This window comes from Ornithorhynchus anatinus, chromosome 1, assembly GCF_004115215.2.
Source record: "Ornithorhynchus anatinus isolate Pmale09 chromosome 1, mOrnAna1.pri.v4, whole genome shotgun sequence".
NCBI lineage: Eukaryota > Metazoa > Chordata > Mammalia > Monotremata > Ornithorhynchidae > Ornithorhynchus > Ornithorhynchus anatinus.
This window is the reverse complement of record NC_041728.1, coordinates 670,293-684,697: the sequence shown is the minus strand read 5'-3', so window position 1 is coordinate 684,697 and position 14,405 is coordinate 670,293. Positions and strand designations below refer to the sequence as shown.

General features: G+C 54.9%; 1 protein-coding gene across 4 annotated transcripts in view; it reads right to left on the bottom strand.

The window, feature by feature from the left end:
* The window catches only part of KIF2A (kinesin family member 2A), a 61,053-nt gene extending 47,894 nt beyond the window's left edge, over nucleotides 1–13,159 (bottom strand). For 2 of the 4 annotated variants that reach the window (XM_029064260.1, XM_029064262.1), the window contains exon 1: nucleotides 13,011–13,159. In XM_029064260.1, coding sequence (XP_028920093.1) covers nucleotides 13,011–13,077 — 67 coding nt within the window. In that variant the 5' untranslated portion in view covers nucleotides 13,078–13,159. The remainder of the gene's footprint in view (nucleotides 1–13,010) is intronic. The other 2 variants (XM_029064263.1, XM_029064264.1) reach the window with 1 other exon arrangement.
* Between the last annotated feature and the right edge of the window lie 1,246 nt (nucleotides 13,160–14,405).

Genomic DNA, 14,405 nt, shown 5'->3' with positions numbered 1-14,405 from the left:
CCCTGCCCGCTTCCACATCGAGAAGGGGGATGCCGGCCGATCAAAACGGCCACCCACCCTGGCCCCCGTCTGCTCCCCCAGAGTTACTTCCCTAGTAAAAAGAACGGACATTGCAGAGAGAGAAAGAGAGAGAAGCACGCGCGCCGCACGCGAATAAGCACAAGTGAACTGAGCGGCCCCGAGTCGACCAGCCTAGACACGGGCAGCACACACCGCATCCGCCTCGAGGATCGTCGGCATTGGACCTCGGCCCTCACCTCTCCCCGGGGGTGGCCAGACGGACTGGAACCGTTTGAATATTGGAATTTGTTAAGTGCTTACTATGTGCAGAGCACTGATCATTCATTCAAAAGTATTTATTGAGCGCTTACTATGTGCAGAGCACTGTACTAAGCGCTTGGAATGTACAAATCGGCCACGGATAGGGACAGTCCCTGCCCATTGAAGGGCTTACGGTCTAATCGGGGGAGAAAGGCAGACAAAAACAATAGCAATAAATGGAACCAAGGTGATGTACATCTCATTAACAAAATAAATAGGATAACAAAAATATATTCTGTTCTAAGCGCTGGGGTAGGTACAGGGTCATCAGGTTGTCCCACGTGAGGCTCACAGTCTTAATCCCCATTTTACAGGTGAGGGAACTGAGGCCCAGAGAAGTAAGTGACTTGCCCAAAGTCACACACCTGAGCAGTGGCAGAGCCAGAATTCGAACCCATGACCTCTGACTCCCAAGCCCGGGCTCTTTCCACTGAGCCACGCTGCTTCTCCTCCTGCTGCTGTTTGAAGCAGCGTGGCCTAGTGGAGAGAGTAGGGGCCTGGGAGTCAGGACCTGGGTTCTAATCCAGGCTCTGCCACTTGTCTGCTGTGTGACCTTGGACAAGTCACTTTCCTTCTCTGGGTCTCAGTTCCCTCATCTGAAAATGGGGATTAGGAGCCGGGGAGTCCCGTGTGGGAAAGGGACTGTGTCCGACCCAAATTGCTTGTATCTACCCCAGTGCTTAGTGCACTGCTTGGGACAGAGTAAGTGCTTAAATACCACAACTATTATTATATTATTATTATTAGGTCATTTCCTCCAGGGATCTCTGAGCATTTTCTTGCTGGAAACACTCAGGCTCTTGGGATCGGAAGAGACCGGCCTCAAAGGAGCAGGTAGAGACTAAATTCGACCCAATCGGTGACAGGCAGCCAAGTTTTACGCCGTGAACCAAGCTACTTTGCTCAGTCCTAGCCTCTGTGAATACCCCAAGTCCATCAAGGGCCCAAACTGCCAATCTTGCTGCAGTGAGCCTAAGACCCCTCAAATAAATCATTTAGGGAGCACAGGGATAAGAGGTGGGGGTGGGAGAAGGGCTAGTAAGGGTCAGTCCAGCAGAATTTAGGGCAAGAGAGGTTGAAGGGCTGGCGAGAGAGAGAGCAGAGTCATGGCCAGCCCCCAAGACTCTCCGCAAAAACTCCTCGCGCTGGCAGAATGGGTGTGAATTGGTCGGAAAGCCCAGATCCATTCCCAGAAGACGTTACATCCGACCGATATCCTGCCCTTGTCAAGGGAGGGGCTGTGATAGGCTCCGCCCTCTCCCCCCGGGGATGTGTCCTTCACTAAGTAAATAGCTCCGCGAGGGACCTGGAGTCATCAAGGAGGGTCTGCCTGGGGGACACAATCCTCCTAAACTGCCGTTCTGCCTTGGACTTATTCTACTCAAGAAAGGGGACTGCTAATGTGGCTCAGTGGAAAGAGCCCGGGCTTAGGAGTCAGAGGTCATGGGTTCTAATCCCAGGTCCCCCACCTGTCAGCTGGGGCAAGTCACTTAACTTCTCTGTCCCTCAGTTACCTCATCTGTAAAATGGAGATGAAGACTGTGAGCTCTACATGGGACGACCTACCTTGTATCTACCCCAGTGCTTAGAACAGTGTTTGGCACATAGCAAGCGCTTAAATACCAATATTATTATTATTATTGTCTAAAATAAACAGTTATTTCCCACCCATCCTTTCAGGAATTTATTAATATGGCCTTACCCAGTGTGTAAGCGCATTGTAAGCGCAGCTCTTATACTGTACTCTCCCAAGTGCTTAGTACAGTGCCCTGTACACAAAAACCACTCAAAAACCACTGATTGAGAGATTGATTGAGTGTACTCCAGGCAGGGTTAGTTTCAGTCTAGCCAGGTAGGGGTAAACATGGAATTTATTACCACAGGAAGTCGTGCAGGCCAAAAATATCGGTCAATCAAGAAGGGTCTGGATCAATATATGGATGAAAGATCCATAACGTTTTACTAGAGGGAAAGTCAGGAATGGAGAGGTCACATAGGGGTAAATGAAGAGCTAGATCGATCACAGGCCTGAGAGCCAGAGGAACCTGGCTTTCAACCCCAGCTGCGCAACTTGTCTGCCGTATGACCTTGGGCAAGCCCCTTCACTGCTCTGTGTCTCAAGTACCTCAACTGTAAAATGGGGATTAAGTCCGCGAGCCCCAAGTGGGACAGGGACTGTGTCCAACTTGATTAGACCGTATCTGATTAGCCCCCCATTTCCTCTGCTCCCTCCCCATCGCCCCGACTCACTCCCTTTGTTCTACCCCCTTCCTCGCCACAGCACTTGCGTATATATGGACATATTTATAATTCCATTTATTTTTACTGATTATGTGTATATAGCTATAATTCTATTAATTTATATTGATGCTATTGATGCCTGTTTACTTGTTTTGATGCCTGTCTCCCCCTTTCTAGGCTGTGAGCCCGTAGTGGGCAGGGATGGTCTCTAACTGTTGCTGAAATGTACTTTCCAAGCGCTTAGTACAGTGCTCTGCACATAGCAGGCGCTTAAAAAACACGATTGAATCAATCTACCCCAGTGCTTTGTATATTGCCTGGGACATCCTAATTGCTTAACAAATACCATTAAAAAAGAGAGCTCCTGGGGGACGTCCCACGAAAGCTCAAGTGGGTTGGAGGGCAAAGGCAGACGGGGAGAAAGAGAAGGAACTCCAGGGTGAAGGGATGGCAGAGAGGAGAAAAAACTCCAGGGTGTGGGGATGGCAGAGAACTAAGGAGTCACAGACTTGTCGGTTCTCAAGCTGAGGGGAAACGGGAGAGGCCGGGGGCTCTGGTTCCCGGTTTCTTTCTATAAATTTCACTGCTGCTGCTCCAGGACCTCTGACGACGGAGCCCCACGCCGTCCCCGGGGCAAGAGGGTGTCGACAGCTCCCCGTTTGCTTCCTCCGGCACTGGCGAAGACGGCAAATAGGGAAACGGAGACGGCACCCGCTACTTCCTTCCTATCACAACTCTGCCAGGAGCTGAGCAGGAATGAAGTCATTGGGAAAACAAAGAGGGGCATTTGGCTTCTGCTGGCACTTCTGACAGCAACCACCGACCAGGGCTGAAAGGGCTTTGAGACCGCTCAAGTTAGGTGGAGGGGAGATGTCAGAATTCAGTCTATTCCCATCAAAGGCAACGCTTGGAATTCAGACCTAGCGTCGATTAGAAGTTTTCGAGCCTTCTTCGAAGTTCGGACAGCAGAAGACGAAATCCCACTGGTAATAACAATAACGTATGGTCTTCGTTAAGTGCTTACAGTGCCAGGTACTGTTCTAAATGCTGTGGTAGATACAAGGTAATCCCCTCGTACACAGTCTCTGTTCCTCACAGGGCTCACAGTCTTAGTCCTCATTCCACAGATGAGGGAACTGAGGCCCAGAGACGTGACTTGCCCAAGGTCACCTAGCAATCAGTCGGCAGGGCTAGGATCAGAACCCGGGTCCTCTGACTCCTAGGCCCATGCTCTATCCACTAAGCCAAGCGGCAGAGACGCGAGCTTTTCACTTGGCCTGGAGGAATCCTCAAGCCAACTGCCACTGGGAAAATGTTCTGGGGGGGGGCCACCCTTCCTCTAGCAAAGAGAAACAGCAGTTAGGGCAGAAAAGTCACCAGCCCACTACCATTCTCACTTTATTGTGGCTAACTTGCCCAGTCTCTCTCAGTGGCCTTCACAAAAATGAAGGGGCAAAAAAATCCATCTGGATATGATGCGTCCCTGCTGATGGAGTAAATTGAGAGGCCCCTTCCAACTCAGACCGTGAGCCTTTTGTGAACAGGGACCCTGCCCAATACACCTGTGGCTAGAATATACGCACAGGGCTCCGCACACAGTGAACACTCATCAAATACCACCAGCACCATTATCATCATCGGGCAGCCAACCCCCACCTCCGCACCCCATAAAACCGACTTCAGGAGTCCAAGATCCAAGGCGGGGGCGGGGAAGTGGAGTTTTCAGAGCGGGAGCCCAATATGCCACCGTCCTCCACTGCGTGGACCTCCCACGGGGCAAAGCCAAGTTCTGAGCTTTCTGCACAGCCAACAGCCACCGGGTTTGGACCGAGGGGATCATCTGTGCTGGTGGGTAGGATGAAACTTGTCCAAGATTCCCCAGGTTAAGGGGCGGAGATCCAACCCAGCCATACATTCGACTTCCAATGGCTTGTTGGCTTGGTCGCCCTTGGATTAGGGGAATTCTGCTAACTTTCCCCTAATGGGGATTACACCGTTTTAAGATAATGCTTGCAAGAAGTGAAAGAGTCCTTGTGGATTTTTCTCAGAAGGTCTGGCAAGTGCTCATTTCCCCCCGTCTAGCAATGCTTTGCCGCCACTCCAAATCCCGACACCGTGACATCTTTCTGTCAAAAGACGTGCCCTGGGCCCCTTGCTGATCCCCCGGTGAGCCATTTCGGGCCATCCTGTGTACACGGGGCGAGCGCTGAGCTTCTGCCCGGCACAGACCGCATGCTGCGGTGGGGCTCCAGATCCCCAGGGGGCCCAAACCGACAGGCCACGTGCCAGCTGATGTGCCTGGGGCAGAGTATCTGAGAGAAATCACGATATGAATTTTATCGAAGTCTGAATATTTGTATTACTGGGTCTTGAACAGTAGACAGACAGTTCTAGCGGTCTCCGCTTCACCTCCCTAGGGAGGATGCATCTTTTTGCAAACACAAATACCATAAAAAAGTGGGGGGGGGAGGGGGGGGAAGGACCTACCTGACCACCTGCCCAGCTCCACTGGGCTCTGCTCTCTGTGGCTAGGGCTAGCAAGGGAAGGCCACCATCCCCCAAGGAGCACTCCTGTTTGGAGACGGGAGGCCACGGACATTACCGCCTCATCACAAACCTGCTTCCCCCTCCTCCTGGGTGGTACCATCCCCTCTCCCCTCCTCGCCCCCCGCTGCTAGTCATCATTAGCCCTCGTGCAGATCTGCTTATTTCTTCTGATTAATCTCTCCCCGGCTTACTTCTTACTCTTCTCCATATTAGATCATTTCAGTTGGGTCTACCACTCTCTCCCATGAGAATGCAAATTCCTCTGAGACAGGGACAGAAGTAATTCCTACTTCTACGGCATCCTCCCAAAAGCTCTGTAAAGTGCTCTGTCTGCGGTGACCACTCAGGTACTGATAATAATAATAATTATGGTAATGTTTAAGTGCTTACTATGGGGTGGATATGAACGAATAGGGTTGGACACAGTCCCTGTCCCACTTTGGGTTCACAGTCTCAATCCCCACAATACAGATGAGGTAACTGAGACCCAGAGACGTGAAGTCACTTGCCCAAGGTACAGCACCCACGTGTCAGCGCTGGGATTAGAACCCATGACCTTCGGACTCCCGGGTCCATGCTCTACCCGCTACGCCATGCTGCTTCTCGGAGACAATGCACTGCAGTCCGTCGACTGTATTTACTGAGCACTTACCATGTGCAGAGCACTGTACTAAACGCTTGGGAGAGAACAGTGTAACAATAACAGACGCAATCCCTGTCCACCACGATCTTACAGTCTAGAGGGGGAGATAAACGTTAAATAAAATTACAGCTGTGTACTGTACTGTAGGGCTGGGGCGGGGGAGGAGATGAATAAAGGGAGCCCGTCAAGGCGACGCAGAAGGGAGTGGGACAAGAGGAAAGGAGGGCTTAGTCGGGTAAGGTCTCTCGAAGGAGCGGGGCCTTCCATAAGGCTTTGAAGGAGGGGAGAGTGTCTGTCTGATATGGAGAGAGAGGGCATTCCACGCCAGAGGCAGGATGTGGGCAAGAGGTCGGCGGTGAGACAGATGAAATCAAGATTCAGCGAGAAGGTTGGCATTGGAGGAGCAAAGTGTGCAGGCTGGGTTGTAGTCGGAGAGTATGAGGTGAGGAGATAATCAATGGTATTTACCGAGCACTGTTCTAAGCACTTGGAAGAATACATCATAATATATTTGGCAGACACAATTGCTGCCCTTAAGGAATTTACAGTATGGGGGGTAAAGAGACACTCAAATAATTAACAAATAAGTGAAACAGCAGAATAGGAGGATTTGGATAGCAGAGGTGCCGTAGGGCAAGGTGAGTAACAAAGCGCCTAAGAGGTATAGACCCAGGCAATGCGGAAGGGAGGGTGCATAGGTGGGGAAGTGAGGGAAGGCCTCTCGGAGAGGATGTCGTTTTAGATGGCACTGAGGATGGGGAGAGAAGTGTTCCGAAGGAGATGAAGGGGAAGAGAGTTCACGTGAGCAAGGGGACGACGGCAGCGAGATGGATGAGATCGAGGTAGAGCGAGCGGGTTGGCAGTAGAGGAGGGAGGTGTGTGGGGTGGGTTGGAGTAGGACATCAGTGAGGTTAGATAAGAGGAAGAGAGCTGATTGGTAAAGAGGTTTCTGTTTGATATGGAGATGGTGGGCAATCGCTGGAGGTTTCTAAGCACTGGAAAGGTGTGGATGGAATTTTTTAAATTGATTTTATTTTATTTTTTTTTAGAAAAATCATCTGTGCAACAGAGTGAAGTCAGGACCGGAGGAGGGAGAGACTACAGACCAGGCCGTCAGGGAGGAGGTCGACGGCAGTAGTCAAGGAGAGATTTGTGGACCGGTGAACAGGTCCTCCCAAGCTCTTCAGCCCAGTGCTCTGCACACCGTAAGCGTGCAAAAAATACCACCGATCATGATATGATTGACAAGTGCTTGGATCAGCACAGCAGCAGTTTGGTTGGAGAGGAAGGGGCAGAGTCTAGAGATGTAATGAAGGAAGGCCTGACAATTTCAGGAGACTGAATATGTGGGTTGAAAGAGAGAGGGATGAGTCAAGGATGATGCCAAGGTTAAGGGTTTGTGAGACAGGGAGGATGGTGGAGCTGTCGACAGTTACGGGGAAGTTGATGGGAGGGTCAGGGTCTGGATGAGAAAATGAGGAATTCTGTTTCGGACACGTTAAGCTTGAGGTATGACTTGAAGGCGGGGGAAATACGAGACTGCACAGGAGAAAGATCAGGGCTGGAGAGGTAGATCTGGGAGTCACGCGTACACAGCTGGTACTTATAGGTATGGGAGCAAACGAGTTCTCCGAGAAAGAGGGCATAAAGGGAGAAGAGAAGGGGAGCAAGAACTGAGGCCCGAGGGGCTCCCAGAGTAAGGAGTTGGGAGGTGGAGGAGGAGCCCACAAAAGAGTCGGAGAAGGAGAAGCCAGAGAGGTAAGAGAGCCAGGTGAGGACAGTGTCAGTGACGTCAAGAGAGGTCAAGTTTCCAGGAGAAAGGGGTGGCCCACAGTGTCAGAGACAGTGGAGAGATCAAGGAGGATTAGGATGGGGTAGAGAAGGCAGTTTCCATGGAGCGAAGGGGAAGACGCCAGTCTGCAGAGGGCCACGGAGCAAAATGGAGGAGAGAGGAAGGGGAGGCAGCAAATCAAGCTGCCCTATCACTTCAGGGTGGATCACCCCCGTCCTTCACCAGTTTCCGGGGCTTGCGAAGGACTCCAAGGAGCCGGCAGACAGACTGTCGCCACTTGTGCTTTCACAGGATTCGACCTCTTGCTTTCAGCCCCTTCCCCAGGAGCGCGCGTGCCGCACGTTGCTTCCGGCACTATTTCGGGCCCAGGACCCCTCTTGCCTTGCCCTCCGGTCTAAGAACGGCAGTTGGTGAAGCAGCTGGGAGCCACACAGCCCAATCCCCCTCTCCCCAGGGGCGAGAGTCCCCAGGAACAGAGATCCCGTTTCTCTTCCCCTCTGCGGGAAATGTGGCCCAACTGGAGGGGGAAACCTAGACATCTAAAACCCCCGGGGAACCGCTCTTCTCCAGAGGCGAACGGAGGGACGGGGACGGGGTCTCGGCCGGCCCCGAGGGCCAAGAGGCAGGCGGGCAGATGCGGGGGGCCCCAGTTTGCCCAGTCTGGGTCGGAACAGCCCAAAAAGGGCACTTTAGGCGAGGCCTGGGGAATCTGGACGAAACCGGATCCCGGGACCCATCCCGGAACAGAACCAAACCGGCCCAGACCAGAGCGCAAACCCAGTTCGGCCTGTCCGGCCCGGTTCTGAGGTCTTGGGGAGAACATTATCATCCTGATAATGTTGTCTTGTTTTTGTTTCGTTCTGTTTTGCTCTGTCTCCCCCGATTAGACCGTGAGCCCGTCACTGGGCAGGGACTGCCTCTATATGTGGCCGAATTGTCCGTTCCAAGCGTTTAGTACAGTGCTCTGCACATAGTAAGCGCTCAATAAATACCACTGAATAAATGAATGAATGAACAAAAGCCTGTCTACCTCTCTATATTAATGCCACCGACTGACTGATTCGATTACAGTCTCCGCCAGCTCCTACTGGTGGGTGCACGGCCTACTCTGTCCACACCTCCAGAAACAGATCTGTGCTAATAAGAGGGTTTTTTTCAAAACAAATATATAAAGGTTACTCTGAAATCAGTGGTATTTCTTGAGCACTTACTGTTCGCAGAGTGCTGGGCTAAGCGCTTGGAAAGTACAACGGAGCCGGCAGACTCCGTCTCTCCCCTCATGGGCTCTGGACACACCCATTAAAACATGAAATACACAAAAACCTTTCCCTCCGATTTCACTTTGAAACTTCGGCCAGAAGGCTCTTATCTGACTCTCTCCTCAACTTAATAAACGGAAGATTGTTACTGCATATTCTGGGGAGGGGGTGTCCAATAAACAGTTTGCAAGCACACCACTGCGGCATATTTTGCGGCCCCCATTAATCCAAAGGCACAGGTGAGGCCACTCTGACTTCAATTTTAACTTGTGATAAACACTTCTGGTATTTTTGGTACTGTACTGAGAGAAGAGAAATCGAGGGTGCGTGAACTCACACAGAGATCACCCCGAGAAACTGCCCCTCCCACAGAAGCTCTGGGGTCATTCATTCAATCGCGTCTACTGAGCGCTTACTGTGTGCACAGCACTGTACTAAGCGCTTGGAAAGCACAATGGGGCAACAGATAGAGACAATCCCTATCCAACAACGGGCTTCCAGTCTAGAAGGGGGAGACAGACAACCAAACAGACAGGCATCACTACCATCAAAATAGATAAACAGAACTATAGATATCTACACACCATTAATAAAATACAGCAATTAATATGTATAAATATACACAAGTGCTGTGGGGAGGGGAAGGGGGAAGAGGGGAGGGAGGAGGGGCGATGGGGAGGGGAGGAGGAGCGGAGGAAAAGGGAGGGCTCAGTGTGGGAAGGCCTCCTGGAGGAGGTGAGCTCGCAGTAGGGCTTTGAAGAGGGGAAGGGAGTGAGTTTGGGGGAGGTGAGGAGGGAGGGCGTTCCGGGTCAGCGACGGGACGCGGGCCGGGGGTCGCCGGCGGGACGGGCGAGAACGGGGCACCGTGAGGAGGCGAGCGGCGGCAGAGGAGCGGAGTGTGCGGGCTGGGCCGGAGAACATCAGGCTACCGTATAGACAATAATAATAACGGTATTTGTTAAGCGCTTACTATGTTCCAGGCACCGTATTAAGCGGCGGGTGGGACACGAGCATATCAGGTTGGACACAGTCCCCGTCCCACACGGTGCTCACGGTCTCCACCCCCATTTTACAGATGAGGGAACTGAAGTCCAGAGAAGTGAAGCATTTTGCCCAAGTTCACACAGCAGCCCAGGGCGGCAGAGCTCTCCAGGGCTACCACAGCTCTACTCTGGACTATACGCTTGTTGCGGGCACCCAATGTGTTGCTTACTCTTCCGAGCGCTCAGTACAGTGCTCTGCACACGGTAAGCACTCGATAAATACGACCGACTGATTTCACACACGGTAAGCACTCAATGAAGAGGACTGAATGAACGGACTAAGCCCGAAGCCAAACGCTGGAACCAAACCGCTAACGCGGGCAGGGCTGCTTAGAGCAGCAGCGTGGCTCAGTGGAAAGAGCCCGGGCTTGGGAGTCGGAGGTCACGGGTTCGAATCGCGGCCCTGCCGCTTGCCAGCTGGGTGACTTTGGGCAAGTCACTTCACTTCTCTGTGCCTCGGTTACCTCATCTGTAAATGGGGACTGAAACTGGGAGGGCCATGTGGGACAACCCGATTACCCTGTATCTCCCCGGCGCTTAGAACAGTGCTTTGCACATAGTAAGCGCTTAACAAATACCACCATCATTATTATTAGGCTAGGGTGGTCCCGGCAGCCGGTCGGTTGCGAGGCGGCGCGTAACACATTCACGTTCCCACGTGGAGCCGGGTAATTAACACTTAACAGTTTGGGGGGGCGGAGGGGGGACACCGGGGGCGACCTCCACCACGTCCACGCTTGCCCTAGAGGCGGGTGACGCAGTTGGGCACCCGGCTGCGAGGGGTGGGGATGGGGGGGTGGTCTGTGTCGTCTCTCCTCCCCCCCAGCCGGCACACTCCGCTCCTCCGCTGCCGACCGTCTCGCTGGGCCTCGATCCTGCCTGTCCCTCCGCCGACCCCCGGCCCGCGTCCTGCCTCCGGCCTGGAAGGCCCCCCCAGCCTCGAATCCACCGGAAAATCACCCTTCCCCCCCTGCCATCGAAGCCCGACTGAAGGCACACCTCCTCCAAGAGGCCTTCCCAGATTGAACCCCCCCCTTCCTCAGCTCCCCCTCCCTTCCGCTTCACCTCGACTCGCTCCCTTCGCTCCCCCCACCACCCCACCGCACTTATGCCCCACGTGGGACAACCTGATGATCTTGCATCCCCTCCGGCGCTTAGAACAGTGCTCGGCACAGAGTAACGCTTAACCAACACCACCGGGAAGCAACGTGGTTCCGTGGAAAGAGCCCCGGCTTGGGAGTCAGAGGTCGTGGGTTCTAATCCCGGCTTTGCCGCTTGTCAGCTGGGTGACCGTGGGCCAGTGACTTCTCAGGGCCTCGGTTCCCTCCTCTGTCAAATGGGGATGAAGACGGCGAGCCCCCCCGGGTGGGGACCACCTCATGACCCTGTATCCCCTCCCCAGCGCTTAGAACAGTGCTTGGCACAGAGTAAGCACTTAAACACCACAGAGAAGCAGCGTGGCTCAGTAGCAAGAGCCCGGGCTCCGGAGTCAGAGGTCGTGGGTTCTAAACCCGGCTCCGCCGCTTATCAGCCGGGTGACCATGGGCCAGTCACTTCATAATAATAATAATAACAATAATTTGGTATTTGTTAAGTGCTTACTATATGCCAAGCACTGTTTTAAGCGCTGGGGGGGATATATGGTCATCAGGTGGTCCCACGTGGGGCTCCCAGTCTTCATCCCCATTCGACAGAGGAGGAAACTGAGGCTCTGAGGAGCGACTTGCCCGACGTCACCCAGCTGACAAGCGGCGGGGCCGGGATTCGAACCCCCTTCACTTCTCTGGGCCTCAGTTCTCTCCTCTGTCAAATGGGGATGAAGACGGGGAGCCCCCCGCGGGGACCACCTGATGACCTTGTACCCCCCCCAACCCCAGTGTTTAGAACAGTGCTCGGCCTAGATTAGGCGCTTACCAAACACCACAGAGAAGCAACGTGGCTCCGTGGCAAGAGCCCGGGCTGGGGAGTCCGAGGTCGTGGGTTCTAATCCCGGCTCCGCCGCTGGTCAGCTGGGTGACCATGGACCAGTCACCTCTCAGGGCCTCAGTCCCCTCCTCCGTCAAATGGGGATGAAGGCGGGCAGCCCCCCGTGGGGACCACCTCATGACCTTGCATAATAATTACGGCATTCGTTAAGCCCTTACTATGTGCAGAGCACTGTCCTAAGCGCTGGGGGAGACACGGGGTCATCAGCTTGTCCCACGTGAGGCTCCCAGTTAATCCCCATTTTCCAGAAGAGGTCACTGAGGCCCCGAGAAGCGAAGTGACTGGCGCACAGTCACCCAGCTGCCAAGTGGCAGAGGCGGGGATTCGAACCCGTGACCTCCCTCCCCGGCGCTCAGAACAGCGCTAAAGAAATACTATCATTAATAATAATAACCTTGGTATCTGTTAAGCGCTTCCTATGTGCAGAGCACTGTTCTTAGCGCCGGGGGAGATCCAGGGTCATCAGGTTGTCCCACGTGAGGCTCCCAGTTAATCCCCATTTTCCAGATGAGGTCACTGAGGCCCAGAGAAGCGAAGTGACTTGCCCACAGTCACCCAGCCGACAAAGGGCAGGGCTGGGAGTCGAACCCATGACCTCTGACTCCGAAGCCCAGGCTCTTTCCACTGAGCCAGGCTGCCTCCCATCATTATTATTATTATCATTCTCATTATTATTATTCTCATTACTATAAAGACCCCCGGCCACCCGTGCGGCTGTGGGCGAGTCACTTCTCTGGGCCTCAGTGGCCTCATCTGTCAAATGGGGAGGCAGCCTGGGAGCCTCCCGTGGGACCACCTGATGACCCTGGGTCTCCCCCAGCGCTTAGCACAGTGCTCTGCACAGAGGAAGCGCTTAATAAATATCCACATGATGATGATGATGATGATGCAGGGCCTCGTTGTCGGGTGGGCGACGCCCCCCCCCTTCTGCCCACGGTGGGGGGGGTCCGGTCCTGCGCGTGCACGCGCCCCCCCCCCCCCGGCCGGTCCCGGCGCGCGCCCGCTCGCCGCGCAGGCGCCCGGGCGGCGTCAGGTCCCGGAGGAGGAGGAGGAGGATGAGGAGGAAGGGCGGCCATCGGGGGTCCCCGCCCCCGGCACTGCAGCAGCGGCGGCGGCGGCGGCGGCCCCCTCCCTTCCCCTCCTTTCCCCTCCCCTCCCCCCGTCCCCGCCCCGCTCACCATCGCTCCGCTTAATCTCCACATAGATCCCGATCTGGATCTTGCCGAAGTTGGCGGCCGCCGCCATGCCCGTCCCGGGGGGAAAGGCCGGGGAAAGGCGGGAGGGAAGAAGAAGAAGAAGAAGAAGGAGGAGGAGAAGAAGGAGGAGGAGGAGGAGGAGGAGGAGGAAGAGGAGGAGGGCGGTCCGGCCGGCGCCGTCGCCCAGGCCAGGCGGGCGGGAGGGAGGGAGCCTGTCCTCACTGCGCCTGCGCCGCAGGCCCCGCCCTCCCCTCGGCCCTCCCCTCGCCCCTCCCCTCCCCTCCCCTCCCCGCCGCGGGGCGCATGCGCGCCAGCCGCCCGGGCGCGCGCCGGGGCCCAAGGCGGCCTCCCGGGCGACGCCGCTGACTAAGCAGGGGCAGGGGCCGGGGCCGGGGCAGAGGCAGGGGCCGGGACGCCGGAAGTGGGCCCGCCCCCCCCCCCGCTTCCGGTCGGGCCCTCGCGCCGCACCCCTCCCCCCCGCCCGCCCGCCCGCCGGCCCCGAGCCTGGCTCAGCGGAAAGAGGCCGGGCTGGGGAGGCGGAGGTCACGGGTTCGAATCCCGCCTCCGCCACCTGTCAGCTGGGTGACTGGGCCTCAGTTCCCGCATCTGGAAAATGGGGTTTATCTGTGAGCCTCACGTGGGGCAAACTGATGACCCTGTATCTGCCCCAGCGCTTAGAACAGTGCCCTGCACATAGGAAGCGCTTAACAGATACCAACATTATTATTATTAACTGGGCCTCAGTGGCCTCATCTGGAAAATGGGGATGAAGGCTGGGAGCCCCACGTGGGACGACCTGATGACCCCGTATCTCTCCCAGCGCTTAGAACAGCATGGCTCAGTGGAAAGAGCCCGAGCTTGGGAGTCCGAGGTCGTGGGTTCGAATCCCGCCTCCGCCACCTGTCAGCTGGGTGACTGTGGGCCAGTCACTTCTCTGGGCCTCAGTGACCTCATCTGGAAAATGGGGATAATAATAATAATAATAATGATGATGTTGGTATTTGTTAAGCGCTTACTATGTGCAGAGCACTGTTCTAAGCGCTGGAGTAATACTATTAGATTTGTTAAGAGCTTACTATGTGCAGAGCACTGTTCTAAGCGCTGGGGTAGACACAGGGGAATCAGGATGTCCCACGTGGGGCTCACGGTCGTCATCCCCATTTTACAGATGAGGGAACTGAGGCCAAGTGAAGTGACTCGCCCACAGTCACACAGCCGACAAGTGGCAGAGCTGGGATTCGAACTCATGATCCCTGACTCCAAAGCCCATGCTCTTTCCACTGAGCCACGAGCGGGGATGAAGACCGTGAGCCTCACGTGGGGCAACCTGATGACCCTGGATCTCCCCCAGCGCTTAGAACAGTGCTCTGCACACAG